This window comes from Serinus canaria, chromosome 19 (assembly GCF_022539315.1).
Source record: "Serinus canaria isolate serCan28SL12 chromosome 19, serCan2020, whole genome shotgun sequence".
In the NCBI taxonomy this organism is placed as follows: Eukaryota; Metazoa; Chordata; class Aves; order Passeriformes; family Fringillidae; genus Serinus; species Serinus canaria.
Window position 1 is genome coordinate 1,109,894 of NC_066332.1, and position 23,903 is coordinate 1,133,796.

Genomic DNA, 23,903 nt, shown 5'->3' on the forward strand with positions numbered 1-23,903 from the left:
GCTTAAAGCAATTTTCCTTAAGTTTCCAAGCACTCCTTTTGCTCCTAGATAAGAGTCCCATGGGGGTCTGACTGTTCAGAGACCATGTTTACATACATTTCGACTCCTCTTCTGTCAGCCATGGCTGTTTCTCACCAAACAATAACAGGTTTTTTTAAAAAAATGTTGACTACAATGCTCTATTCCCTTAGGGTAATATGTTGGGTAATATTTACATCTCCAAATATCAGGTCACAATCCCTATTATATGTTGAAGTTAGAATGATAAGTTATCATATGCTTTGCATATCAGAGCTGGTATCACCTTTCCCATAGGGAATGCTGCCTGAAATTACCATATTCCCAAAGGTAAAATGCATATTTTCTCCAAAAATGCATTTTTTTTTTTAAATGACAACATTGTAATGCATTTACTCATTAAAAAAAAAAAAAAAAAAACATCAACACAGACAAAGGTTCTACACTAGCTCATAAACAGTGGACTTGCCTGGCAGGTTAAAATGAGCCATCCACCCTGTCACAGATACAGAGGGGTCTTCGCTAGTGTTTAGATTAAAATAATTTTCTAAGTTATAATTTGAGGGGATAAAACATAAAACTGGTTTTTTAATGACCTTTTTTTTTTGGTATTTTTTTCCTTTTTTTTTTAAACTCTGGCAAGTAAGTATCTGCTCTAATTCAGCATCAGTCAGCTACAATGTAAAACTTACTTTAAATGAAGTGCTCCAGTGAAACTCAAGCCTGAACCATGTGAGCCAAATCAAGGGGAAGATGCTACTGTGGTCTCTGATGGTGTTGCCCCAGTGTCTTAGTCTGAATTTATTATTAACTAAAACAAAACAAAACAAAAAACCCAACAGAACAAAAACAAAACAAAACAAAACAAAAAAAAAACCCCAACCAAACAAAACCCAAAAAAGAACTGCTGGTAAGGATTCCATTTTAATCCTTTTTAATACTGTTTAGAACTTGTTTACCAGGGAGGAGAGGTGGGCAAGGCCTGGGGCAGGAAAGGCATGCTCTCCACTGGTCTCATGGCTATGTTGAGGGGACCAGCCAGCGTCATGGGGGTGGGCAGGTTCATGGGGGACGTGATGGTGACGGGGTGCGCTATGTTCACTGGAGCGGTCACCGGGGTGGGCAGGTTCACCGGGGTGGTGAGCGTTAATGGAGAGGTCATGGACAGAGGACTGGTTATGGTTACAGGATGCCCTAAGTTCATCGGACTGGATATATTAACTGCACTTGATACATTTACTGGACTTCTCATGCTCATTGCAGCTGCCACTGTGACTGGGTTTGTGATAGTCCCAGAAGCCACAGAGGACGTTATATTGAATGGAGTAGTAAGAGTCACAGGCGTAGTAGCAGCAGTGGAGGTTTGGCACAAGTTAGCAGCTTCTAAAAATGAGACATAAAAAAGACAAAAAGTTTTTAACACATAAAAAAACCATGGACAAGATTTAAACAAAACAAAACAAACAAAAACCCAAAAACCGAACGAGAACGGGTACAAATTCTGGAATCATTTTCTTTAGGTATTATTAGTAAGTTAAAACTGTTAACATTCTATAGCCTACAGGAAATACAAACTCTCATGCAGGTCATTTCAATTGAGTATTTTTTTTTTTCCCTGAGAAGTCAAGTGAGGTTGTCTTAGCAAGAGGGTTTTTCCATGTTCATAAAAACAGTATTGTACAATCAAAAAAATCCTCCCAAGAGGAACAGTAGAAATAGAGGAGAGAGTGTACATACCGAATGGTACGTACTCTATAGCCTTCTCAAAGGTGAACTGACATTCTGTGAAGGTTTTAAAAAGTCATTATTAGGGACTGATAAGCAAAGCTCGTTTCAATATTTACCTGCTTATTTCAGTCTTAATTATTGCTACTGAACTGCTCCACTGCTCACAGTACCTCTACCTCAAGGCTACCCCAGCAGCACATCCCTCAAGCCCCATCAGCTCCTCAGCTTTCACATAAGCTCCAGCTCCACACCATGTTGGTTTGGGGGGTTGGGGGGGCGTGCAGCAAGCAGGACTGAAGTGCAGAGCAAGGGAGACCCAGGAGGCCGGGGCTGGGGACGCGGGGGGGACGGGAATCACTCCCCATCCATCAGCACCACCTGCCGGCTACCCACAGCGGGAGGGAGGCTCGGGGAGCAGGGACGGGAAGGGCTGGCTGCTAGAGAAGCAGGGGAAATACACTCTGCATCAACGCTACTAAGCCGTGTCTGCTTCCACATGTGTAGGGCAGGACCCCAAGCTCAGTTACACCCACGTGTCAGAGGTAAGCCAGGAGCAAAGAGTCCACTTTGCCTCTGGGGCAATACAAATATAACTTTGAAAGCAACATTAGCCCCATTCAAGGGTTACTGTTGGTTCTTCAAAGTCCATAGCTAGGAGGGGTGGAGAGGAAGGGAAAGAGTAAAAAAAAAAAAAAAAAATAAAAATTGTGAAAATAAATTGTACTAGACCAAAAAAAAAAAAAATCCCATCTAGTGTTGTAAAGCCACCACAAGTGGAACTAGCACAGGAGAACCAGCATGGAAAGAGCAGCTCAAGCATGGCACTGACTGGTCTAACTTCACCTTCAAGCACAGTCACACCCAAAGACACATCCCACCCCTGCCCCTTCCCCAGTTAAATTAAGCTGAAAGCAGCAGTGTGACACCACTATCACCCACCCACCTCCCTCACCCTCCTCCTGTCCCAAACCAGTGCTCTGTTAAAGCATATTCAACATTCTCAATAAGAAAGGAAAAGGAAACAAGACATAGGAAAGAACAAGCAGAAAATAATTCTCAGTGATTTTCTAAATCCAACATAATTTGCTTTATCTATTTAGTGGCCTGATGATATGTAATGTTTCTGTTATCACTGCATTTTAACGTGAATAAGCTGTTTCTGCACTGTCTGATCACAGAATTAAATTTCTGGCATAACAAGGGGAAAGGAAGCAAGCAGCCTAAAACACAAACAAGAACCTAGAAAACAAAAACAGATTGAAGAACTGAAAGGAAGGTTGAGAGAAAAGGAAAAAATAAGGTGAGTCAAAAACAGCATTCCTAAAAACAGCCAGTGAAAAACAGTAAGCAGTGGTCATTAAGAACTTCTAAAACACATAATCCATGAAGTCACATGATGGGCATTAATAATCAAACTGTTGTGAAACAAATAAGCAGCAGAATGGGAGAATTTAAACTACTGTATCCTAAAACCACTAAACTGAAGCAATCTGTTCCATACAAACTGCCACAATGACCAACAACAGCAATCCCACTTCAATTACAGCAGCACAGGTAGAGGTGAGCTGTGAGCCAGCACTGATGAGAAACAGAATCACTGATTACCTCAGTGTGTAATGAAACAAAGCAACAGAGAGAGAGAAAGTTCTCTGAGGTCTAGAAAACTTCATGCAAAGACATGATGCTAGAGCAGATGGAATAAACTGGGGGAGACAAGATGAACAGGACACAGAAAGCACACACAGGCTCGCTGGTGCTGATGCAGGGCAGAGGGGGTGTGTGTGTGTGTGTGCAGACAGGTGAACAGGGTAAATAAGCACAAGCACAGCTAAAAGGCACATGCAAGTCAAAGCCCCCACTCCTGCCTGGAGCAGACACAAGCTCCCCCTGGAACTGATGGCTCTAGGGACACAGGCAAGCACACAGACCAAGGGAGCAAGTCATGAGCAGGTCATTTAACACACCCTCCTCTGGGGCTGTTTCCTCCTGCTCTCTCTTAGCTATGCCTTCTAAGAATGAAACTGTCACGTAAGACATCCTTCCTGACACCTCAGACTCCCTGTATGACTGTGAGCTCCCCTCTCACCAACCCAGCCACGGCAATGTTGGTTTGGTTTACCTTTCTTCCTGGCTTTGACGGCCTCTTCCCACAATCTCAGGGTCTCTACCTGCTTTCCAGGCCAACTTGTTACGTGCTGCTGCTGCTGCTGCTGTTGCTGCTGCTGCTGCTGCTGCTGCTGTTGTTGCTGCTGCTGCTGCTGCTGTTGTTGTTGTTGCTGCTGTTGCTGCTGCTGTTGCTGTTTCTGGTTGCTGGTCTCTTCACTCATGCATGCTATGCCAATCAAGTAAGAACACAAATTCACCTTGAAAAGTTACTCTGTTTTCTGCTGAGATCACAAAGGCAACTTCTACAAAGAGCATGTGGAATCTCACAGGATTCCAAGGACAAAATCACAGAGGTGTTTAAAACAGTATCATAAATTCTGTGCTTCATAAAACTATTTTTCCAAGAGCTAAAAACCAAAACATAAGTCAAGAATATCTACTTTAACTGCCAAAACCAGATTTCTCTTGTCATTATTTACTATGTATTTAGGAAGAATGAAATTAAAGACTCCAATTAGTCTCTAGAACTCAAACTGAATCCACTTTTTCTAAACATTAGCTCCAGCTTAAGAATGAAAAATAAAAATAAGCCTTTTTACTTTTCATTGCAAGTATAACTTGAAATTTTCAGTTTACATCAGGGAACAGCCTGTCACCACTCTCTGGCCACAGTACAGCTCATCATTTCCACCTCTAACAACTGCTCAAAATGCCTCATGTGAACTGGCTTAGCACCACCAAACTGGCTTGAGAAGCCAGAGTTGTAACCCTAGACCTTGAAAAATACTTCACATCCAAATTTCCTACTAAGCTCAACAATCAGGCATTTCAGACATTCCCAGTACCTTCAAATTATCCAGGAGTAACAGGAACTGCAAAGATGTTGTAAATTAATACAGTTTAAAGGCTTTAAGGACAAAGTTTCCAAAGACATTCCTTACTTCTGTCTCTTTACTCCTCTGAAAACCCGTTTTATATTACTAACCATGAGGGGTTAACTTAAGTTACAGGTATTTTAATAGGGGGAATTTGAAAGTCAAGTCTTCATTTGCTTGCTAGGCATTCCCAGGTGCAGAGTTTAAGTCTAGAAGGAGCTATTACAAACATCTCATCTGACCTCCCGCACATCACCAGTCAGATGCCATTAATGCCCAAAACCTATCAGGGCTGGATTTAAATCTTTTCTTGTCAGCTACTGCCTGAGGGAGGAAACACTGAGCCCCAGGGTCAAAGCTCAGAGAAGCAGAGAAATCTTCCTCCTGATTTCGATGAGCTTGGGATGAGGCTTCAGACCTGAAACCTGGCAAATCTTAGCAGTTCTTAAATAGTCTCAAACCTCCAGACTATCTGTTGGATTTTTAGACCTGCACATTTCAAGAAGCAGCATTGAACTTAAAGGGTCAGAAAACCTGGGAATTCTTTTCTTCAAGAGATGGGTCACTGTCATGAACTGCAGGGCATTCCCAAGGGATGAGAGCACAGTCTTGCAGCAAACCAACTCCACACATGCCAATTCTTGAAGCACATTCTGTGACTAAGGATCTACTTTTAAGAGGTGTGACCACCCAGACTGACAGACACGTAGCTGAGTTTAACGTCATCAAAGGCAATTCCCTTCACAAACACATTGTTATTAGAAATGTTTGTAAAACGTTCACCTACTTTTATTGATGCCTTGTTTACAGGTATTACAGTTGATACTTTGGCTCTGCCCGTGTGTCTTTAAGTGGCTGGTGATATATGCTGCACTCAGAAGTTTACCACAGATATTACACGATACCTTTCCTTCATGGCGCACCATGTGTGTCCGCAGTCTGTCTTTGGTGGCAAAGGCAGCAGTGCACGTCTAGATGGAGGACAAAGTTACACTTGAGGGGCAGACAGAGCAGCACAGCATCACCCACAGGCCCTCTGGGAGCCCACGTTACCTGGCAGGTCCTAACAGTATCCTAAGTGCATTGACAACTTTAAGTTTTACCGGTATTTATAGAGAAACAAAAATCAAACTACTCAGCAGAGAATGAGAATGGAATTTGCTTCTCAGACAATCAGGATAAAAATCATATTCTACACTGCCTGAACTTTCTGAAAACAGTGGGTTGCCTTACCCACCAATGCAAGAGGGAGCTTAAAAAAAACCACCTACAACAGGCAAAGTTGGTTTCTAATGTAATTTTACTGTACAAATATGAACTTGGTACCTTACACTGCTCAATTACTTCTGTTCCCATCCAGAAAAAGGAAACAAAACCTTTTCCTAACACTATTCTTTTTACCCAAGGCTTTTATTTAATAAGATGAGTCACTAACACAGGTTGGAATAAGCAGGGATATTCCAAGGAAAACAGTTAATTGTTCAAGGGCAATCAAATTATTTCTCCTAGACTCAGTCATAAACTTAGGACAACCTGCTTTCCCCTTCCAGCAAAGTAACAGATCCAGAATCAACCATTCCCACCCATTTTAAATAGATGTGCTGAGAAAGACATTTCATTTGAACATGCTGAGAAACACACTGCACACATTACCCCAGAAATGAGCACTAAGCTGAGCATGCTGCTACAATCCTACGACTAAGTAAAGCATATGGTAAAACAGAGCAACTATGCTGTTCTCCAAGAAAGCAAAAAGCCTCTAATCTTCCTAAAAAAGCAACCATGGTATCTTTTTAAAGTTCCACCAGAACTCCACCACTGGTGTAGTGGCAAATGTGGCTTTATTCCTAAACTTGCTTTTCATAAGTCCAGGAGTAAATACAGCTCTGGAAAGATTCACCTGAGTACCACTGACACAATAAGGTATTGCTCTTAATAAACCATTTTAGCCCTTACTTGGCATTTGAAGGGTCTCTCTGTTGAGTGAACATGTTTAACGTGACAGCTTAAATGATCAGGCCTGCAAGAGAGAGAGGAACAGGAGAAAAGTGCACACTGTTACAAACACAGAGCCAGGACACCTTGGCTAGCAGTGCTGACACCGAGCTGGTCACTCCCTGCAGCCCCCATCCCATTGACAGCCAGGACAAATCCCTTCCCCTCACCTACCAGGGGCTGCAACACCTCACAGCTTAAAACCAGCTCGCGGTTTAAAGCTTAACTCTGTTCTCCTCACACACCTGAAAACGGCACGTTTGGTCACACCTTGTTTAAAGGTGAGAGCACAACAGCTCTAAAGGTTGAAGTTTTCTCTGTTGCAAGCACAGGTACAAACAGAGCCAGCAGCTGTGCAAGCTCCCCCTGTGCTGTCAGTGCCCTCCACCCTGCTCTAAGACCAGGTGACAGTTTCCCTGCCCTGCCTGGTTTGGTCACAGACCATGGCAAAGGCTGGTGAAGGGGCTCTGTGCCCACCCCCAGTGACACACACAGACACACATCATATGGGACTTGGATGAGGTTGAGAAACCATTTCAAACCACTTTCCTAAAAAAGTTAGCACTTCTGGCCATGGTCAGCCTTGCTCAGATGGAGACTCCCCCACCCTAACTGCAGACGAGGCTCTTTATCCCCTCGCCAATCTCCTCAGAAGTCTGGCTCTCCCAGCTCCTCACTACCACAGCTTAACCCTTCTTGCTCACGAAAAGCCAACAGCGGAGCATGCCTGGGATTTGCTACGTGGTACCTTGAGAAGCCTTTTCCACAAACACCGCAGGTGTAGGGTTTCGTGATGCCACCTTCGTGAGACCTCACGTGGTAGGTCATGCGATCCTTTCTCTTGAAGCGCTGATTGCAAATGGGACATTCGAAGGGTTTCTCGTCCGAGTGGGACAGCTTGTGCCGGTTGAGGTGGTAGACGTCCCTGAAGGCCTTCCCACACATCTCACAAGCGTGGTTCTTCTTCACGGGCTTGCTGGGCTTCTTCACCGTCTGCGTCACCGCCATGGCCGTGGCGCCGGCGCTGCTGCTGGGGTTGGTGGCAGAGGAAGACGTAGTGACAGTGGACAGGATGCCTGCGATAGTCGAAACCAGCGAACTCCGGCTGTTGTCACCAGCGATGGTCGAGATAAGGGGCACCATTGTGGTGGGAGTTTTCTTTGGCCGTGACACTAACTTTATCCCTGTGTGGCAGGACTCGTGACGCCTCAAATGGTAGCTGTCCCTGAAAGCTTTGCTGCAGTAAGTGCACACAAAGGAGGTTTTAGGTTTTTCCTTTTTAATCCCAACAATAGCATCCTTTAATGTTTCTGGTGCAGGCTGAGGTTTCTGCGTTATTGGTAAGGGCAGAATCGGCTTCTGATCGGGCGGCTCAACAGCAGAGCTCAGGAGAGGCAACAAACTGTTCTGTGCTGCCTGCTGTTGGTGATGGGAGGCTTCATGTGCCTAAAACCAAACATTCACACTTAAATTCTCTGGATGGGTGCTCGCTCTGGCACGGTGAGAACATTTACAAACGACAGGGAAGCACATTCTGGACCAAAAGCCATGGAAGGAACAACAGGGGAAGGTTACATAATGCTGGTTTTGGACAAGATAAACCGCTCGCGCTGTAAGTGCCCTGGCTGTGCAGACCTGTGGTAAGCGTGGGACACAGCACAACAATCAAGGAATTATTAAGTTTCTGGAGGGCAACTTTCTATGGAAGACAACTAGGTGCTTGTCAGATCTTTTAATAACAGCATTTCATCTTTACATAACAGATAACTCATTTTGCTAATGACCGTATCAGATGGCACATCAGGACTATCTCTGGAGAGGATGAAGATACTGACAGGAGTTGCAAAATAAGGCCCCACCTTTAAGCCGAGCTTAGTGCACACTGAGAATTGAACCGCAGCCACAGAGAGCCAGGATGCAATAAGGCGTCTTATTTAAACAGTGTTCATACCCCTGTGCCAGCACTGAAACCAAAGCAACTGGAATCGGGACCTGTCTAAAGCCACATCTCTATATTTAGCAGGTTCCTGATGCATTTATCCACTGACCACTGTGCTCTCTGCGTCTGGAACTAACAAGAATAGCGGCACAGCCTTTTTCTCTTCGTCAGCAGCTACTTTGTGCTGGGAAGAGAAGCTGATCGATACACACTGGGACACATCTAGAGATGCTGGAGAACACGGTTTGGGGTGTTGGGAATAAACCCTGAAAGCTGTCTGAAAGCAGCCAATACCAACTAACTCTGAACTACAGAATGTGTGGCAGAAGCTACAGGGAAGGGGGGGCCCGCAGGCAGCACCGCTCAGCTGAGCTGCAGCCTGCCTGCCACGGGCTGTGCTGCACCACGCGTGGTTATTCTAAGGCAGAAACACTGTTATTAAAACTCATCCAGTCAGACTGGGACAAAACCCTGGCAGATACAATTTTAATGTGGTTTAGAAACCACATAGACCAATTCAGCCTAATGGAGCTTTAAAATAAATCACTCCAGCACCTTAAGCCAGTTTAAGTGCATCTGTATTCAAGATGTGCCTCGGTCTCATCAGACCAGTTTTAAATCAGGCTCGTTATTAACGCAGTGTGCCAGGCCTGAAGCCGAGTTTGGGGAAACTTGCGTTCCCATTAGATCAGCACTGCAGCCTTCCAGGACTCCTTTCCTATGGTTTTCCTCACAAAGTAACATGACTCAAAGCTGTGAGAGCTGGATAAAACACTGTGCCAGTGCACGACCCTGACCTGTCTACTCTTACATCTGTTGGGGTGGACAGTACTGGGAAGCACGCTCAGGATAATGCTCGTCCCATGGGAATCCAGTTCAACACATCCTTTGGACAAGCCAGTAATACTAGAAGCTCACTTTGGGCCTTTTTCCTAGTTGCATCCTGGGTGCTTTGCCTGCCTGGATTGCAGCAGGGACTACAGCCCCTCAGAGCACCTCTCCCTTGCTGTGGGGCAGCTCCCGCACCACTCCAGTCTCACTTTTTGGGAGCGTGATGCTGGTGATCTTTGGATAAAAGCCATGGGCGGATACCAACACTAACCCACGTGGGAAGGAATACAAGCTCCCAAACACTCCAAGCCTATCTGACAGGAAAACAGTTCACAGAAGAAAGCCCGGACTCCGGACACTGACAGGAGACAAAACTTGTGGGAATCATTAGGAGCCAGGCCAGGCTGTCCATCTGTATCTGCTTTTTAGATCCGTCTGTGCTGAGGCTGGGGATGCAACAGGTAGGCTGGATATTAGCACACCTGCCTGGCCACAGCAGCCACCTCAAACAACACCCCGAGGGACTGGTTTATTTCAGGGAGCAACTGCTGAAGAGCTGCATCCAGAACTCTCCTGGAGGCGACGCTGCTAAATCAGGGCACGGCACAAGCCCCAGCAGCTCCATTAAACTTTTCCCTGACTTCACTGACAATTGTGGATTTTCAACCGTTTATTTTCCAGATTTTTAAAAAGGTTTTGACACTTCTACATTGCATGAAAATAACAGTTTGCATGATACACACCGAGAGCACAATACTGAGCAACTTGTGAGCTTCAACACAATTTTAACTTTAAAAAATTCTGAAATGTTTTACAACTTCAAATCGACATTAAACAATGTTGTTAAACTGCACCAGAAGACACTGCAGAGCACCTAATGATAGCTCCAGAGATACAATTTCAAAGGCAGAGCTAGCAGATCGGATAATGGAGAGCCCAAATCCTTTGGACAAGGTTCAAACTTAGGCAGTTTATGGATATTTTTAAGCCTCAAAGAATCGTCAGCACTTCAAGGTAATGATGCACTTATTCCTACAGATCTGATGGAGACAGTGGACATATAACAATGTATATTCATCAAGCGACAGGCTATGGAGCTGCTGCTTATATAAGCCTGCTTATCTCGGTTCCAAGGGAGCCAGCATAATTCACAGTACTGTGCTCCTCCTCGCAGCCCCTCTGCCCCAAGCCGTGTTCTCGGTTTCCAAGGGCTGTTAAAGCCTTTTAAAAAAGGATCAGGCAGCATTTTTTTTAACTCCCCGTTGGAGAAGGGAAGCCAGCACCTGCTGCACGCCTCTGGCAGGCGCAGTTATGCAGGCTCCGACCACGGTTTTACTTCACCCAGCGTTAACGTCAAGTCAAGTCAACATTTGGGAGATATTTTGATGGCCTGCGACAGGCTCTCCTGCAAAATCCCCTTGTTCTGTCACTAATTCCTTCTCTCCTGGGGGGGCAGTAAACAAAAAACCCTGCAATTCATGACCTGGAGTGTAGGATGTGGCATTGTGAACTTCCAATGCCAGAGGCTAAAATATTTTTGTGCTTCAGCCTTAATGTGAGAGCAACAAATTAGCATGAGTCATATCTTGAACACTCCATCTGATGGATGAGTCCTCCTCACATTAACAGATACAACTTTCACTTCCCGAGCACATCCTAAAAGTGGTTTTCCAACTATGCATTTTTGGGACTAAGAAGATCTAAACAAGAACTGCTTATTCAGTAGCACGATTGTTTCTTTAGAAAGGGATACAATTCATCAAAATGCCACCTAAAAACAATCAAACAACTTTATTTGGAAGGAACGGTTTACAGTCGCACAGCCCACTGCCACAGGACTAAAATTAAGACATTGAAACCTCCTCTAAAAACATTTGGCTAAAAATTACAACTTTATATTCCACTTATCAGGCTCTCCCTCAGGAATCCTGTCCCAGCTGGAACGCACACTTGGTTTAACACTCCCCCCAGGAAGAACGAGTGTGAATATTCAGTCACTTCCATTTGTTCTTTAACTGACACTGGGGACAGGCTTTTAAATCCAAGCTTTTTAACTAGTTTTAACTAATCAGCTGGATCGGGGCTGATGTGCTGCTGTGAGGATGGGAAGAAGAAAAATGAAAGTCACATCAGGACTACCTCAGTGCTGCTTTCTGCTGGGTGCATTGGCACGCTCGCACCCCAAATCATTGATTCTAACAAAACCACTCAAGAAACAATACCCAGCATTTATTAGGAGCTCTGAAAGCTTTATTATTTAGAGAGAGAGAAAAAAAATCAGAGGAAAATTTCCACGTCACAGCTTTATGAAGATGCTTCCGAGTCGCACGTTCGGAAAGCGAACTGCTGACTCCTTAATTAAAAGCAGCAAAGCTGACTCCTAAATCAGCGTGTGACATCACTACTTCAAAACTCAGCACCTTCAGAAAAGCACGGACGAGCAGCGAGGAGCTGGACACGTACTTGAAGCATTACTTGGCATTTCTCAGCCTGCTGCAATAGAGTCCTGCCAGCCTAGGAAAAATTTCCCCTGGAAAACGCTCAGCTGGGAGGCAGCAAGGCACTAAAGCAGCCCCGGCTCGGAGGGAGATGGCCCTAAACTAAGGAGATTAACTTCTTAGCGTGAAGTTTCCTACGTGCGAATCACAACTGCCCACTAGAGTGAGAAATAATTCACCAGACCTCAGCCAAACTCGATGGCATCACCCGCATCCCTCAGGAAAAGGCGGAAAACCCAGCGCCCAGCTCCCGGTACCGGCTCCCCGGAACATTCCCGGCGTGTTTTCCGAGGCAGAGAACCCGAGCGAGTGACTCATCCCTTGGTACTTGCAAGGGACGAATTTTTCCTCCCTAAAGGAATGGTGCTCGCTCTTGGCGGATTTATTCATTCAACTCAGGTTTTCAAACTCGTGTCACGGGTTGGGTCTGGGTTTAATTCCGAGGAGGACAGTGAGGAAGCGAGCGGCCGCCACCGGGAACGTGCAAAGAGGATTATTTTACCTTGAGAAAGGTGATGTGCTGGGAGCTTTTTTTTTTTTTTTTTTTTTTTCCCTCCACTGCTGCTGCTGCAATCCCACATTTTATGTTTTCCAGCGCGAAAAAAAAAAAAAAAAAAAAAAAAAAATCCAGGAGAAAACAATCCGGTGAGAAAGGGTTCGCGAGGCTCACAAAAGCCAGGCAAAGATTTTTTTTTAGGTTTTTTTTCTGGTATATTGGATTTTCTTCGGAATTACATAAACAGCGGTGTTTTTAAGTCAGTCTTTCACCGACAGAAAGGGGGAAAATTGTGACTCAGTTGGCAAAGGGAGGGGTTGCACGCTCCACCGTCCCTATTCCTCCCCATTCCCGTTAGGATTTCGCCAGTTTTTACAGAAATCCGGCCCGCTCGCGTCCTATTTTAAAAGAAAACAAGCTCCCTCGTCAGCCGGCCCTGAGTCAGGCTGTTTAAAGAGGGATTAATTTATTCTCCCAGACACGGCGTTTGTTCCATCGGGGTTTTGTTGGAGCCCGGTGGAAGCTTGGGGTTGTTTTTTTCTTTTTGTTTTTTTTTTTTTTTTTTTTTGTTCGTGGTTTATTTTCTGTTGTTGTTTGTCTCTTTAGAGGAGGGGGGAGAGAAAAACAAGCAAACACAAAAAAAAAAAAAAAAAGCGCGATCTCATGTTTTGTGGGGGAAAAAATAAAGATAAAAATATAAATATAAATATCGGTGGTTTGTAATGAAAGCGGGAAGGGAGCGCGCTGCGGGGCGGCGGCGGAGGGAGAAAGTGCAGGAGGGAAGGAGAGAGAAGCGGAGCCACGGGGCCGGTGAAGCGCTGCCCGGCGGGCCGGGTCGGGCCGGGCCGGGCCGGGCCGGGGGCGGGCGGGGGCCGGGCGGCCGCGCTGAGTGACAGCCCGGCCCGGCGGGGACCGGCGGGGCCGCGGCCGTGAGGGAGGGAGGGAGAGAGGGGGGGCGCGGGCAGCGCCGCCGCCGCGGGGCCTCACCTGAAAGAGGAACGCGGTCCAGTTGGCCTCCATGGCGGGGGCGGCGCGGCCCCGGGCGGCGGCGGCGGCGGCTGCGGCGGGCGGTCCCCCCGTCGCTCCCTCCCCCGGGCCGCAGCTACATGGAGCCGACAACAAAGCGGCGGCGGCGGCGGCGGCTCAACATGGCAGCGCCGAGCGGCCGCTTCCGCTAACCTCGGGCTGCACCACTGCGGCCCAGAGGGGGGAGGCGGCGGCGCGGCGCCCCGACGGGGCGGCGATGGCCCGGGCGGCCGCGGCGCCGCCCCCGCCGCTCCCCTCGCCGCGGGGCGGGCGGCGGGCCCGGGGCGGCGCGGCGAGGCGGCGGCGCGGGCGGCGGGGCCGGGGCGGCGCGGCGGGCCGGCCGCCCCCCCCGCGGGGCTGGCAATGGGCCGGTCCCGGGCTGGGGAAGCCGAGCTGTGGCGAGAGAAGATGGAGGAGCGGCCGAGGTGTCCGGGGCCGCCGCCGCCGCCCGCCCCGGCTCGGCCCCGGGGCCGCCGAGCCGCCCGCCCGCCCCTTCTCCCCTCCCCGCCCGCCCGCCGCCCCCGCCCGCCGCGCCGGCAGGGAGGGAGGGAGCCGCGGGGGCGGCGGGGGGCGGCTTCGCCCGCGGGTGCGGGCGGGCGGCAGCGCCGGGGGCGGAGGGGGGGGTGTGAACTCGGGGCCGCCCCGGGGGTCGCCGGGCGCCGCCGCCACCTTGGCACAGCCGGGCTCGTCCTCAGCCCACCCGGGCTCGCCCTCTGCCCTCCGGGGCTGCTGCCGCCTCCCCGGGCCGGCTCTGCCTCGCACCTCGCCTGGCCGGGCTCCAGGAGGGCCGGGCCCGGCCCTGTCCCGCGGCCCGGGGCCCCGGCAGCCTCCCCCGGGCCGGGCCGTGCGGGGGCTCGGGCCGTGCCGTGACCCTGCGCAGCCCCGCCGCCTCCCCCGGAGCAGCGGAGTGGATTCGCCCGTACCTGAGGCATCTTCGGCGCGGCACATGCATGCAAATCGTAGCCACGAGCAATTAAATACATACGCACCGTTAATTACGTGTTTACATACACCAAGCACGTCCCTGACAGGCAGCAGGACGGGGCCCAGGGACGGCTCCTTGCACCTCCCTGGTGCTTCCAGGACAGGGAGGGATGCGGGGCACATCTGTGCCCTGCCTCAGGTGGCAGCTGAGGGACACCCAGCGTTTCTTCCACACCTGAGTGTGGCAGGTTTGACACTGTCACAGGAGGGGGGTTTTAATCCTGACCTCCCTTCGCCTTCCCTGCCGCTGGGGAGATGAGAACAGGCTTACAGCACTTTATTATTTATTTTCCCCCAGCTCTGGTCAATCCTCTTTGCTCAGGCCTGGATCCCTGCTGAGCATCCGAGGCCTCGGCGGCACCGGGCGCGGGAAGAAGCGGCCGAGGCGCCCTGGCTGCAGCGTGCAGGGCTAAATTTGGCCCCTGTGACTTCCTCCCATGTGGGACACCCGGGTGGTTTTCCTTGTCTCCTGTTACAGATAATGCAAAGGCCGGTCCTGAAGCAGCAGCTCGGTGCGGCAGGGAGGAGGGACAATGGGGACAGAGCAGGGCACAGGCAGTGGGGTCCCAGCCTGCCAGCTCAGCCCTGGCTTTGTTGGCTCGGTGCTGGGCAGGGCACCTGGCTCCTGCAGCCCTCCCCGGGCGGTTCTTCACCTTCCCGGAGCATTGCAAAACAGTTGTTCTGTCCCGAGAGATGCCTGCGGTTCTTTCACGCCTCTCAGGCTATTTTCCTTGAAACGCCAGCGCCAGAGTCAAGTGGTTATGTCAAAATGTGTTTGCATTTGAAACAAAAAAGAGTTTCTCAGCCGTGTGACCCCAGAGGGAAGTTTGTGACTACGTGTGGGCTTGGCTGCCTGGAGTGGCCCAGCCTGCTTGGGAGCACCTGCAGCTCCAAGGGTCCGTCTGCCCCAGGGAGTCTGGAGCCTGCTTGATTTTGACCCTCCCGTCTGCACCACAGTGCTGCACAGCGCTGGAAATTGTAAAATATTGCCTTTGCTCTGCAGAAGCTCCTAACTGAGAAAAACACCAAAAAAAGGAGCCAAAGGGTTTTGCCAGTGCAGCAGCCCACCAGCCCAGCTCGCCCGCAGATGGTCTCTGCTCATGCCAGCCCTGGTGCGGGATCAGCTGGATCACTCCCAGTGCAGCCCGTGCCCCTGTCCTGCCCCGTTCTGACCCCACTGCTGGCCCAGGAGAGCCCCGAGGCACCCCTCCTTCGGGGACAGGGGACACCGCCGCCGCCCCTGGTTGTTTCCCTCCCGGCCGCTCGGTTATTTTTGTTAACGCTTATTAAGGAAGACTTGGGAGAGCTCTTTGTTAAGGGCTCACACTCACTTCAATTAAAGGCTAAGAAAACTACCCAAGCGTATCACTGACTCATCGGAGAAATCCCGACCAGCACGTAGCCGCCTAAACTCCGCTCTTGTTTTCACAGCTAGAGCTCCGAGAGGGGACGCAGGAACAAAACCTGCGAGACTCGCAGCTAAATCAGACCAGAGGGAACGGAGCTGGAACCCACTTCCCTGTCGGCAGCGCCGGGCTGGGCCCTCCCAGCCCCTCCTTTACCCCGACACCTCCCGCTCTGCTGGGAGAGTCCCGGGGGGAAGGACTCGCAGGAGCTCTATTTAGAAAGGGCAAGTCGGTGCCAAACCTGACGAACTTTCCTTTACCCAGAATTATAACTGGAAGTCTAAAAAGCCACAGTGTTTGAAAACACATATTTACATTATATATGCCCCAAAGCAGAATAAACAAAGGTTAGATTTGTAAACTCTCCATCTTAATTAAAGCAGCGCTGCTTAGGACAAACCCACATAACAGGCGGCTTGAAGTGTTGTGTTATTTAATTTATACCTTGCAGCTCCCTTAGTCATGGAGCTGGGACAGCGATAGCATCAGCAGGCACCCCGCTGTGCAGGCACAGGGAATTTCTAGGGCACTGGGAGCCCGTGGCCCATTTACCACCCTCCCGAGGCTGCGCTTTTCTGCCTGTTCAAACTCAGACCTTCCCTCCTTCTCCCTCGGCACTTCCCACGTTGTTAGGAAGGAAGGGAATGCTGCTGGGTGCCTCCTGCCTCCAGTGCCAGCACCGGAGCTGCCCCTCGGTGCCACAGCCACGCTGTGCCCAGTGCCAGCACCACGGGTCCCCTGTCAGCTCCTGCTGACAGCCCTGCTCCGGTTCTGCTGGGCCAGCGTGTGCTTGCACCACTTACAACAGAAACTGTGGCCAAATATTTCAGCTTTGCGGGAACCCCTTTCTGTTCATGCTCTGAGTGCCACAGCAGGCTTTGAATTTCGCAGCTCTGTGGGGCTGGAGAGCCCTCGAGAGTGTAAATAAGCTGTGCTGATGGTGCTGAGAATGTGCTCCCCGCAGGCAATTTCCCTTCAGCTGCTTCCCAAGTTCTGTCTTCTCTGGTTTCTCTCTTTGCAGCCTCGATTCCCTCTCAAAGTGATCAGGGACACTAAACAGAGACAGTGAATTACATCTGGGGAAATCAGGGGTGGAAGAAGAGTGTGCCTGCTGGGAGGAGCCGTGGGATGGTCCAGCAGCCTCAGGAGAGCATCCCACGGTCTCCCACTGCCCAGCTCCTGCTGGACCAGCATCCCTGACCGCAGCAAAACAGGGGTGGAAGGTGCTGCAGGGACAGACAACCCATTCACTAGCAGAGGGAAATGGAAAAGGAAAAGGGAAAAGGAATGGAAAAAGGGAAAGGGAAGGGGGATGGGAATGGAAAAAGGGAAAGGGAAAGGATGGCTGCCCACAGTCAGTGTCCATCCCGCCCTCGAGGGTGGCAGCGATGCCCTGTCCTGCCCGTGCCGTGCCAGGGCCATCCCCAGCCGGCCCCGGGGCTCGGCGGGAGCGCTGCCACTGCCGGGAGCGCCGGAGCCTGCTCGTAATTAGCGCTTGTGAAAGATCGCTTCACTTTCCAAAAGAGGGAAAGAGGATGCAGGAAATCAGCAGCCAGCTCGGCTGAAGCACCGAGAGGCAGGACGGCGACCGGCGGGGAAGCAGCGAGGAGCTGCTCCAGGGGAAGGAGCGCTGTCCCTGGGACTCAGCAGGGATGGCCCAGGCTCTGCCCGGCTTTCCTGGCTCTAGCCCCCAGCCCCGAGGTGCGTGGCTGCGGGGATGTGCAAGGAGGAGGGAGGGAGGGAAGCCGGAGCAGCCAGGGGGATGCCCAGGGCAGAGGGGCTTTGGTGCCAGGGCCACACGCTGCTGTGACAGGGGGACACCCCCGGGTCCGCAGAGAGCCGGGTGCCAGCTCCCAGCACTCTGGCCATGCCAGGGCTCCTCGAGCGCCAGGCAGGAAAAGCCTCGCGGTTACTCCAGGCTTTAAGCGTTCCCTGGTGAAAGCATTCCCATGGCAAACTGCCCTGCACTGCTCCCTCCCTTCCCTGCAGTGCTCCCGAGCTCTTTCTTCCCTGCTGCCCCTCCTGCCCCCCTGCCCCCTTAGCCCTGCTGCCATGGGAAACCCTTCCTGCCTCCCTGGGATTTCCCCATGCTCCCCAGTCGTTGCCACCCTGTGAATCCCCGGCTGTGTGCTGTCCCTGGGGCACGGCACGGGCGGATTGCCGCTGTGCCCAGCCCGAGCCCGGCTGTCCCCGCGGCTCTCCGGGCCCCGCACACGCCGGGGCCGGGCGGGAGCCGCTCGGAGCTTCCTCCGGGCAGGGACAGCGAGCTCCGGGCTGTGTTTGGCCCCGCGGCCGCACGCCGGGAAGTGCCCTTATCTCTTCCCACCTCCTTGTCCTCAGCCGTGCCTGGGCTAATCTCTGCTTGGCACCTTGAGCGCCGCAGCTGCCCCGCGCCGCCAGCGCCCAGCGGCTTTTTGTTTTGTTGTTATTTTGGTAATCTCCGTCACAACTTTTTTTGCCTTTTTTTTTTTTTTTTTTTTTTTTTTTTTCCATAAAACGGCCTCTGTTGTCTGCGCCCCAAGGAGGGCAGAGCTGTCCTTCGGTTGTCACACCGGCCCCAGGGATGTTGCTGGTGTGGTCCTCAGGGTCACTGCCCGTGCCCATCTCTGGCACTGCCACTGTGGGGGCACGGTGGGGACAGCCCGGGACAGCCACACACGGGGCTGGGCACTGGTGTCACATGGTGGGGATTGCCCACACTTAATATCAAACCCTAGGATAGGGGAATGGTTTGGGCTGGAAGGGACATTGAAAATCATCCGGTTGCACCCCCCCGCCGTGGGCAGGGACACCTTCCACTGGACTAGGTTGTTCCAAGCCCCATCCTTGAACACTTCCAGGGATGGATGGGGCAGCCACAGCTCCTGTGTGTCCTTATGATTTACGGGGTGTGCAGAGACACGAGGAGATCACAGCTTTTTCTGTCTCACATGGGACCTTTCAGAGCCCTCCTGGCAGGTGCTGCCGACCCTTGCTCACCCCCTGCCCGGGCTGCCCTCAGTGCTCTGCCTTTGAACCTGCTGAACTCTGCTGCTCTCCAGGAAAACCGTTTCCCAGTTTGATTTAAAAACTTCCCCAGCCAGAGCCCGTACCAATTCCTTAGCAGCGCGCTGCTCCGGTTAATCACCAGTGACCATTTTTAGTAATCATTCCTGCGGGGCCGAGGGCTGCAGGGAAACATCCGCTCCTGCCTCTCTCCCCTTCCCACCATCTGCCCCAGCCTCTCCCGGGCACGGCACGTACAGCAGCAGGCACACGAGGTCAGTGCATTTAGGGAAAAGCACCGCCACTGAATTAGAGCAGCCCAGCCAGCGAGGAAATCCTGACGCTAATCCCTGATCTTTCACTGACACACGGCAAAGCTCGGCCAAGCCGGCTGCTTCCCTCCTCCCCAGCCACAGCTGGAGAACACGGATAATGCTGCATTACCTTCCCTGCAGGGCTGCTGCGATTAACAGCAGCAGAGAGCTCCGAAATCCTCCAGGGATGGGGATGGCAGGGATTAATACTCGGCTGGATGGTCCCCCAGGACCATTTGCCAATGCCGTGCCCCATTTTCTTTATTCTTTGCTATTTACTTTTATTTTTTGCTGGGACCTGGGTGGTGTTTAATCTCATTTGGCAGTTATGGATTGTCTCCAAAACAATCAATGTTTGTGCATTCATCTGCATCGCTCAGCTGATCCCACGGGGACGAGCATCCAGCGCTGGCAGGAGCCTCGGGCAGAGCATCCCTGCTCTCGCTGGCCAAGGAACCAACTTTACTCCATGTTTCCAAGGGGGAAACAAAACCTTTGGTGGTAGCAGGCAGCTCTGCCTCAAATTAATTTCGGTGCCGTCGGGAAAATATCCTGTGTCATCCTGCAAATCAGGCAGAAAATGATGCTCCCCACGCCTTCCCTGCTGCCTGCACCCTGTGTACTGTACAGACACGCACGTGTGAGGATGGAGAATCAATGCAGCCAGAGCCTGCGCAGCAGAATTTTTTTCCCCATGTTTCATCTCGTATCAAAAATCACGACAAAAATACAACGCTGCCTTTTGTCAGAAGGAAAATACCCAGAGTTCAGCAAACTGCCAAGTTTTCCGTGCTCAAATTTCCGCTGGCAGCTGCTCTCCGCAGCATCCCAGCCAGTCAAACGCCCCGTGGGATGCAGCCAGCCCCAGAGCCCCGGATCCACGCTGGCAAACCTTCCCAGGTCGGCATCCGCGTGGTCTGAGCTCGTCAGGATCTGTCACGTCATCAGCTGCGCAGAGGGCGACCAAGTCATGCGAGAAACGGGCATTTCTTCAAAAAACACAGGACCCGAAGAGTGAATCGTGGCTGAGTCACTGAAACACGAAACTCACTAAAGGGATGAATTAGAGCTATTAGAATATAGAGGTAATTACTCATGTGAACAATGCCCTGCTCCACTCTTTAATGATTACACAAATTAGTGCATAAAATTATGTTAATGGCTCTGCAAGCGGCACATCCACCCAGCCCGCCCGGCGGGAGGGGCCGCAGAGGTGAGGGTCCCCCTCAGCGCCCAGGGCAAGGCGAGGGAGCGCCGGGAGAGGCTGCAGCCCCTCCTGCGGCTCTGCTGGGCTCCGTGCCCGTCCTGTCCCGCAGTTCTGCCAGGCTCTGTGCCCGTCCCACCGCTCTGCCAGGTTCTGTGACCATCCCACGGCTCTGCCGGGCTCTGTGCCTGTCCTGCGGCTGTGCCTGGCTCCAGGACCATCCTGCAGCTCTGCCCGGTTCCATGCCCATCCTGCAGCTCTGCTCTGCTCCATGCCCATCCTGCAGCTGTGCCCTCCTCCGTGCCCATCCCATCCTGCAGCTCTGCCAGGCTCTGTGCCCATCCCATCCTGCAGCTCTGCCCTGCTCCATGCCCATCCCATCCTGCAGCTCTGTTGGGCTCTGTGCCCATCCCGTGGCTGTGCCAGGCTCTGTGCCCGTGCTGTCCCATGACTCTGCCAGGCTCTGTGCCCATCCCATCCCGCAGCTCCTCCAGGGTGGCACAAAGCACTGCAGGGGCCACGCAGTGCAGGTGGGTACATCACTGGCTCACCTTCAGGCATGCGGGAGAGGGATTTTCGGGAATGCTTATTACACAGGGAACTGCTTGGAATCTTCATTTTTCACAATAATTCAGCTTTCCGTTTGAAACCGCTCCAAGTGCAATTCCAGACAAACTGCTCTTCCCGTGCAGGTGCAGCGAGGATCATTCTGCACTCTGCATGGGGGACTCTCACCGAAGCTGGGGCTGTTCTAAGCCAATCTAGAAATCACTCCAATTTTGCTGCACAGCTAAAACCTCTGCTGTTATCAGGAGCAAGAAACCTCAGGGCACAACCAACACACGCGGATCAATGAAAGAATCTCCTGTTCTAAAGCAGAAGTTTCTGTCAGAAAAAAAAAAACCCAACCAAACCCAAACAAACAACAGAAAAAAAAAAAAAAACCAAACTGTGGTTTCTGGGAGAAACCACAAGTTTTCTAACCGTTTCTATTTCGGAGCCAGTGCTGGCTTTATTAAGTACGGGGCTCTCAGGACGATGTGCAATTGAGGAGGAGAGATCCCCTCGGTCTCCAGGCGCTTCCCGGAGCGCTCGCACAAAGGAGGCAGTATCGGGCCGGGCTGCCGGGCAGCTGCGCGGCCGAGGGCGGCACGGAGGGGCCGCCCAGCCCCGGGGCGCACAATCGCTCTCAGTTGTACCAACAAAGCGGCACTATCGGGAGCAGGAGCATGGGAACAGACTCCCTGCAGGAATGGCACAGCTCTTCCAGCGCTGCCGGGCAGAAGCTCCGGGGAGGGAACGCTCCCTGCTCGCTGTGCAGCAGGAACTCACCTGCTCTGGGGGGAAAAATGGTCCAGGAGAGGGGGCTACGCTTGGATGTCCCCTGCAATTCCATTTCCCCTTTTCCACCTTTTTCAGGGAGAATGGTCTCTCAAATCATTTCGTTTCAGGAAGAACACACCGATGAAAGAAGACACCTTGCCTTGGTTGGCATCGGTTGAAATCCTTGCAAATACCTTCCTGGAAAAGGTGCTGGTGGAACAGCCTGTTCCCACTAACGCACGAGGATATGGAAACCAGGGCCAGCTTTGCCCACCAGCCCCAGCCAGGCCGCTGGATGGCTCCCAGGAGGCAAATTCCCCACGGGGGAAGTCAAACAGGCACTTACCAGATTCACTTTCACCCTTGGAGAAGCTGAAGGGCAAAAGAAATGGCACCGGGCTCCCTGGGTTGTGCCAGGCACAAGTGTTGCTCCCAAAACTCAGCGACTCCTCATCATCCCTGTCACAATGTTAATGAACTCATAACGTGGTATAATTAAAAACTGAGAGTGTGTCAGGAGGCACAGCCTCCTCCAGTTAACTTCTCCTAATGCTGTCAAACCTGGTTCATAGCACATTCCTGAGATATTAATTTAATTTCTCTATTTTATGTCAATCAGAGAACATGATGTTCCCCCCGAGGACGGTGGAACACGCTGGATCAGAATCTGAAATTAAAACACAGGGCACTTGGGGAAAGCCTTGCCTCACCCTGTGGTTTCCCTGCTCCAGCACTGCCTGGCTGTTTGCAGCACGGTGATGGAAACAATTTTATGGGGAAAAAGGGAATACACGAGAGCTCACCACAGGGAACAGGTTTATTACAGGATCTCTCAGGGCTTCACAGACACCACAGCTGGGACACGGAGAACAAAGTGAGTGGTGATGCTGGGGCAGGAACAGACCAGCAGCTCCTCCTGGAGTGACCTGAGATCTCCCCTTGGTGGGGAAAAGCCAAAACGAGGGAGAGCCCAGGAGGGCTCTGTTCCCTCCCGTTCTCCAGGTGAGATAGAAAGGATCCTCTCCACTCCACGGGGAGGATTGCAGCCTTCTGGCAGAGGTGTGGTCCCCACCAGCTCTGAGAGCCTCCAGTCAGCAGCTTTCCAGGAAGGTGACACTCCACAAATCCCAAAGTAAAGAACACGGTGTTGCCATCTCCTCTTCCTGGGTGTCAGTGCTCCCCTGGAGCATCCACAGGGTGATCCAAACCACTGAGATAATCTCAGGAGCAAACATTGCTCACGTAGCTCCTGCTCCAGTAGTTGATCCACAGGTGAGACTTGGAGCACATCCTGAACCCACCAGCTTGACAAGTTCCAGCCTTCCTGCACCTCCAGCACACACCTTGGACAGGCAATTCCACATCCTAGTTGGCTGAATTGTCCCTGAAATTGTTGCTCCAATGTCGGTGAGCTCCTGGTGAACCTGCTTAGAGCCAGCAGCTCTGCCTGCACTCCCTGGCTCAGAACTAACAGCTGTATTCCAAAGTGATCCCTCAGGAGTGCCAGGGTCCTTCACTGCTCCTCCCTGTGGGTCCTTTGAGAGGGATCCTCTCCAAACTCCTGCCACACCAAACTCTTTAGGTTTTACTTTGTGAAATACCCTGAGCACACCTTTTAAACCACTTTCCTTCACCACCAGCAGTGGAACAGATCCAGTCCCAGAGGAGTTTGGGGTTTTTGGGCTGAACTCCACCTTTGCTGCCCCAGCTCACACCAGTGTCCCACATCCTCACAAACTGCTCTGGCAAGAGCCATGCCACCTCTCCACAGCCACAGCTTTCTCTGGGTCTCCAGCCTGGCCACAGGGTGCAATGGCCCTTGCCCACGGCCCAAGGACTACACAAGGCCCCAACTCCTGCTCCCTGCTTTGTCCACCCACAGCAGGCACGGTCACACAGACCAGTTCTGCCCCCATTCATGCCCAGGACAAGCCCATAAATCTCCCATTTCCCCATGTGACCTCCTATCAACACTCCCTCCTTTAAACACTGAGGATTCTTCTCCCCTCCCCACTGCTGGATTCCACCCATTTCCCAGGGAACCGATCCTTTATTGAGGAGAGGCTCAAACATGGATGTTTCCTGTGCAACACTCCAGCTCTGTTCCACACAAAAGGCTTTTGTCCGGGTCCCAACATGAGGGCAAGACTCTGCGACCAACGATGACACGGGGAG

General features: G+C 51.5%; 1 protein-coding gene across 2 annotated transcripts; it reads right to left on the bottom strand.

Annotated features, from left to right (window-relative positions):
• Nucleotides 1-923: 923 nt before the first annotated feature.
• Nucleotides 924-13,792, bottom strand: VEZF1 (vascular endothelial zinc finger 1). Of its 2 annotated transcripts, XM_030230516.2 has the most exons (7): nucleotides 13,474-13,789; nucleotides 7,471-8,168; nucleotides 6,684-6,747; nucleotides 5,515-5,698; nucleotides 3,866-4,078; nucleotides 1,756-1,800; nucleotides 924-1,401 (listed from the first exon to the last, which is right to left on the bottom strand). In XM_030230516.2, exons 1-7 carry the CDS (start codon nucleotides 13,504-13,506, stop codon nucleotides 974-976), a joined length of 1,665 nt encoding a protein of 554 aa, XP_030086376.1. In that variant the 5' UTR covers nucleotides 13,507-13,789; the 3' UTR covers nucleotides 924-973. The 2 variants fall into 2 exon arrangements, with proteins under 2 accessions (XP_030086376.1, XP_050837731.1); XM_050981774.1 differs by lacking the exon at nucleotides 1,756-1,800 and having other exon boundaries at nucleotides 13,474-13,792.
• Nucleotides 13,793-23,903: the final 10,111 nt, after the last annotated feature.

What these genes read in the sequence shown, in the direction of transcription:
- VEZF1 (XM_030230516.2), bottom strand. Translation starts at nt 13,506, where the DNA reads ATGGAGGCCAACTGGACCGCGTTCCTCTTTCAG. An exon ending in CGTCAAAGCCAGGAAGAAAG is followed by an intron (nt 1,801 to 3,865) that starts GTAAACCAAACC and finishes AAACCTTCACAG; the next exon opens with AATGTCAGTTCACCTTTGAG. An exon ending in TATAGAGTACGTACCATTCG is followed by an intron (nt 1,402 to 1,755) that starts GTATGTACACTC and finishes TCTCATTTTTAG; the next exon opens with AAGCTGCTAACTTGTGCCAA.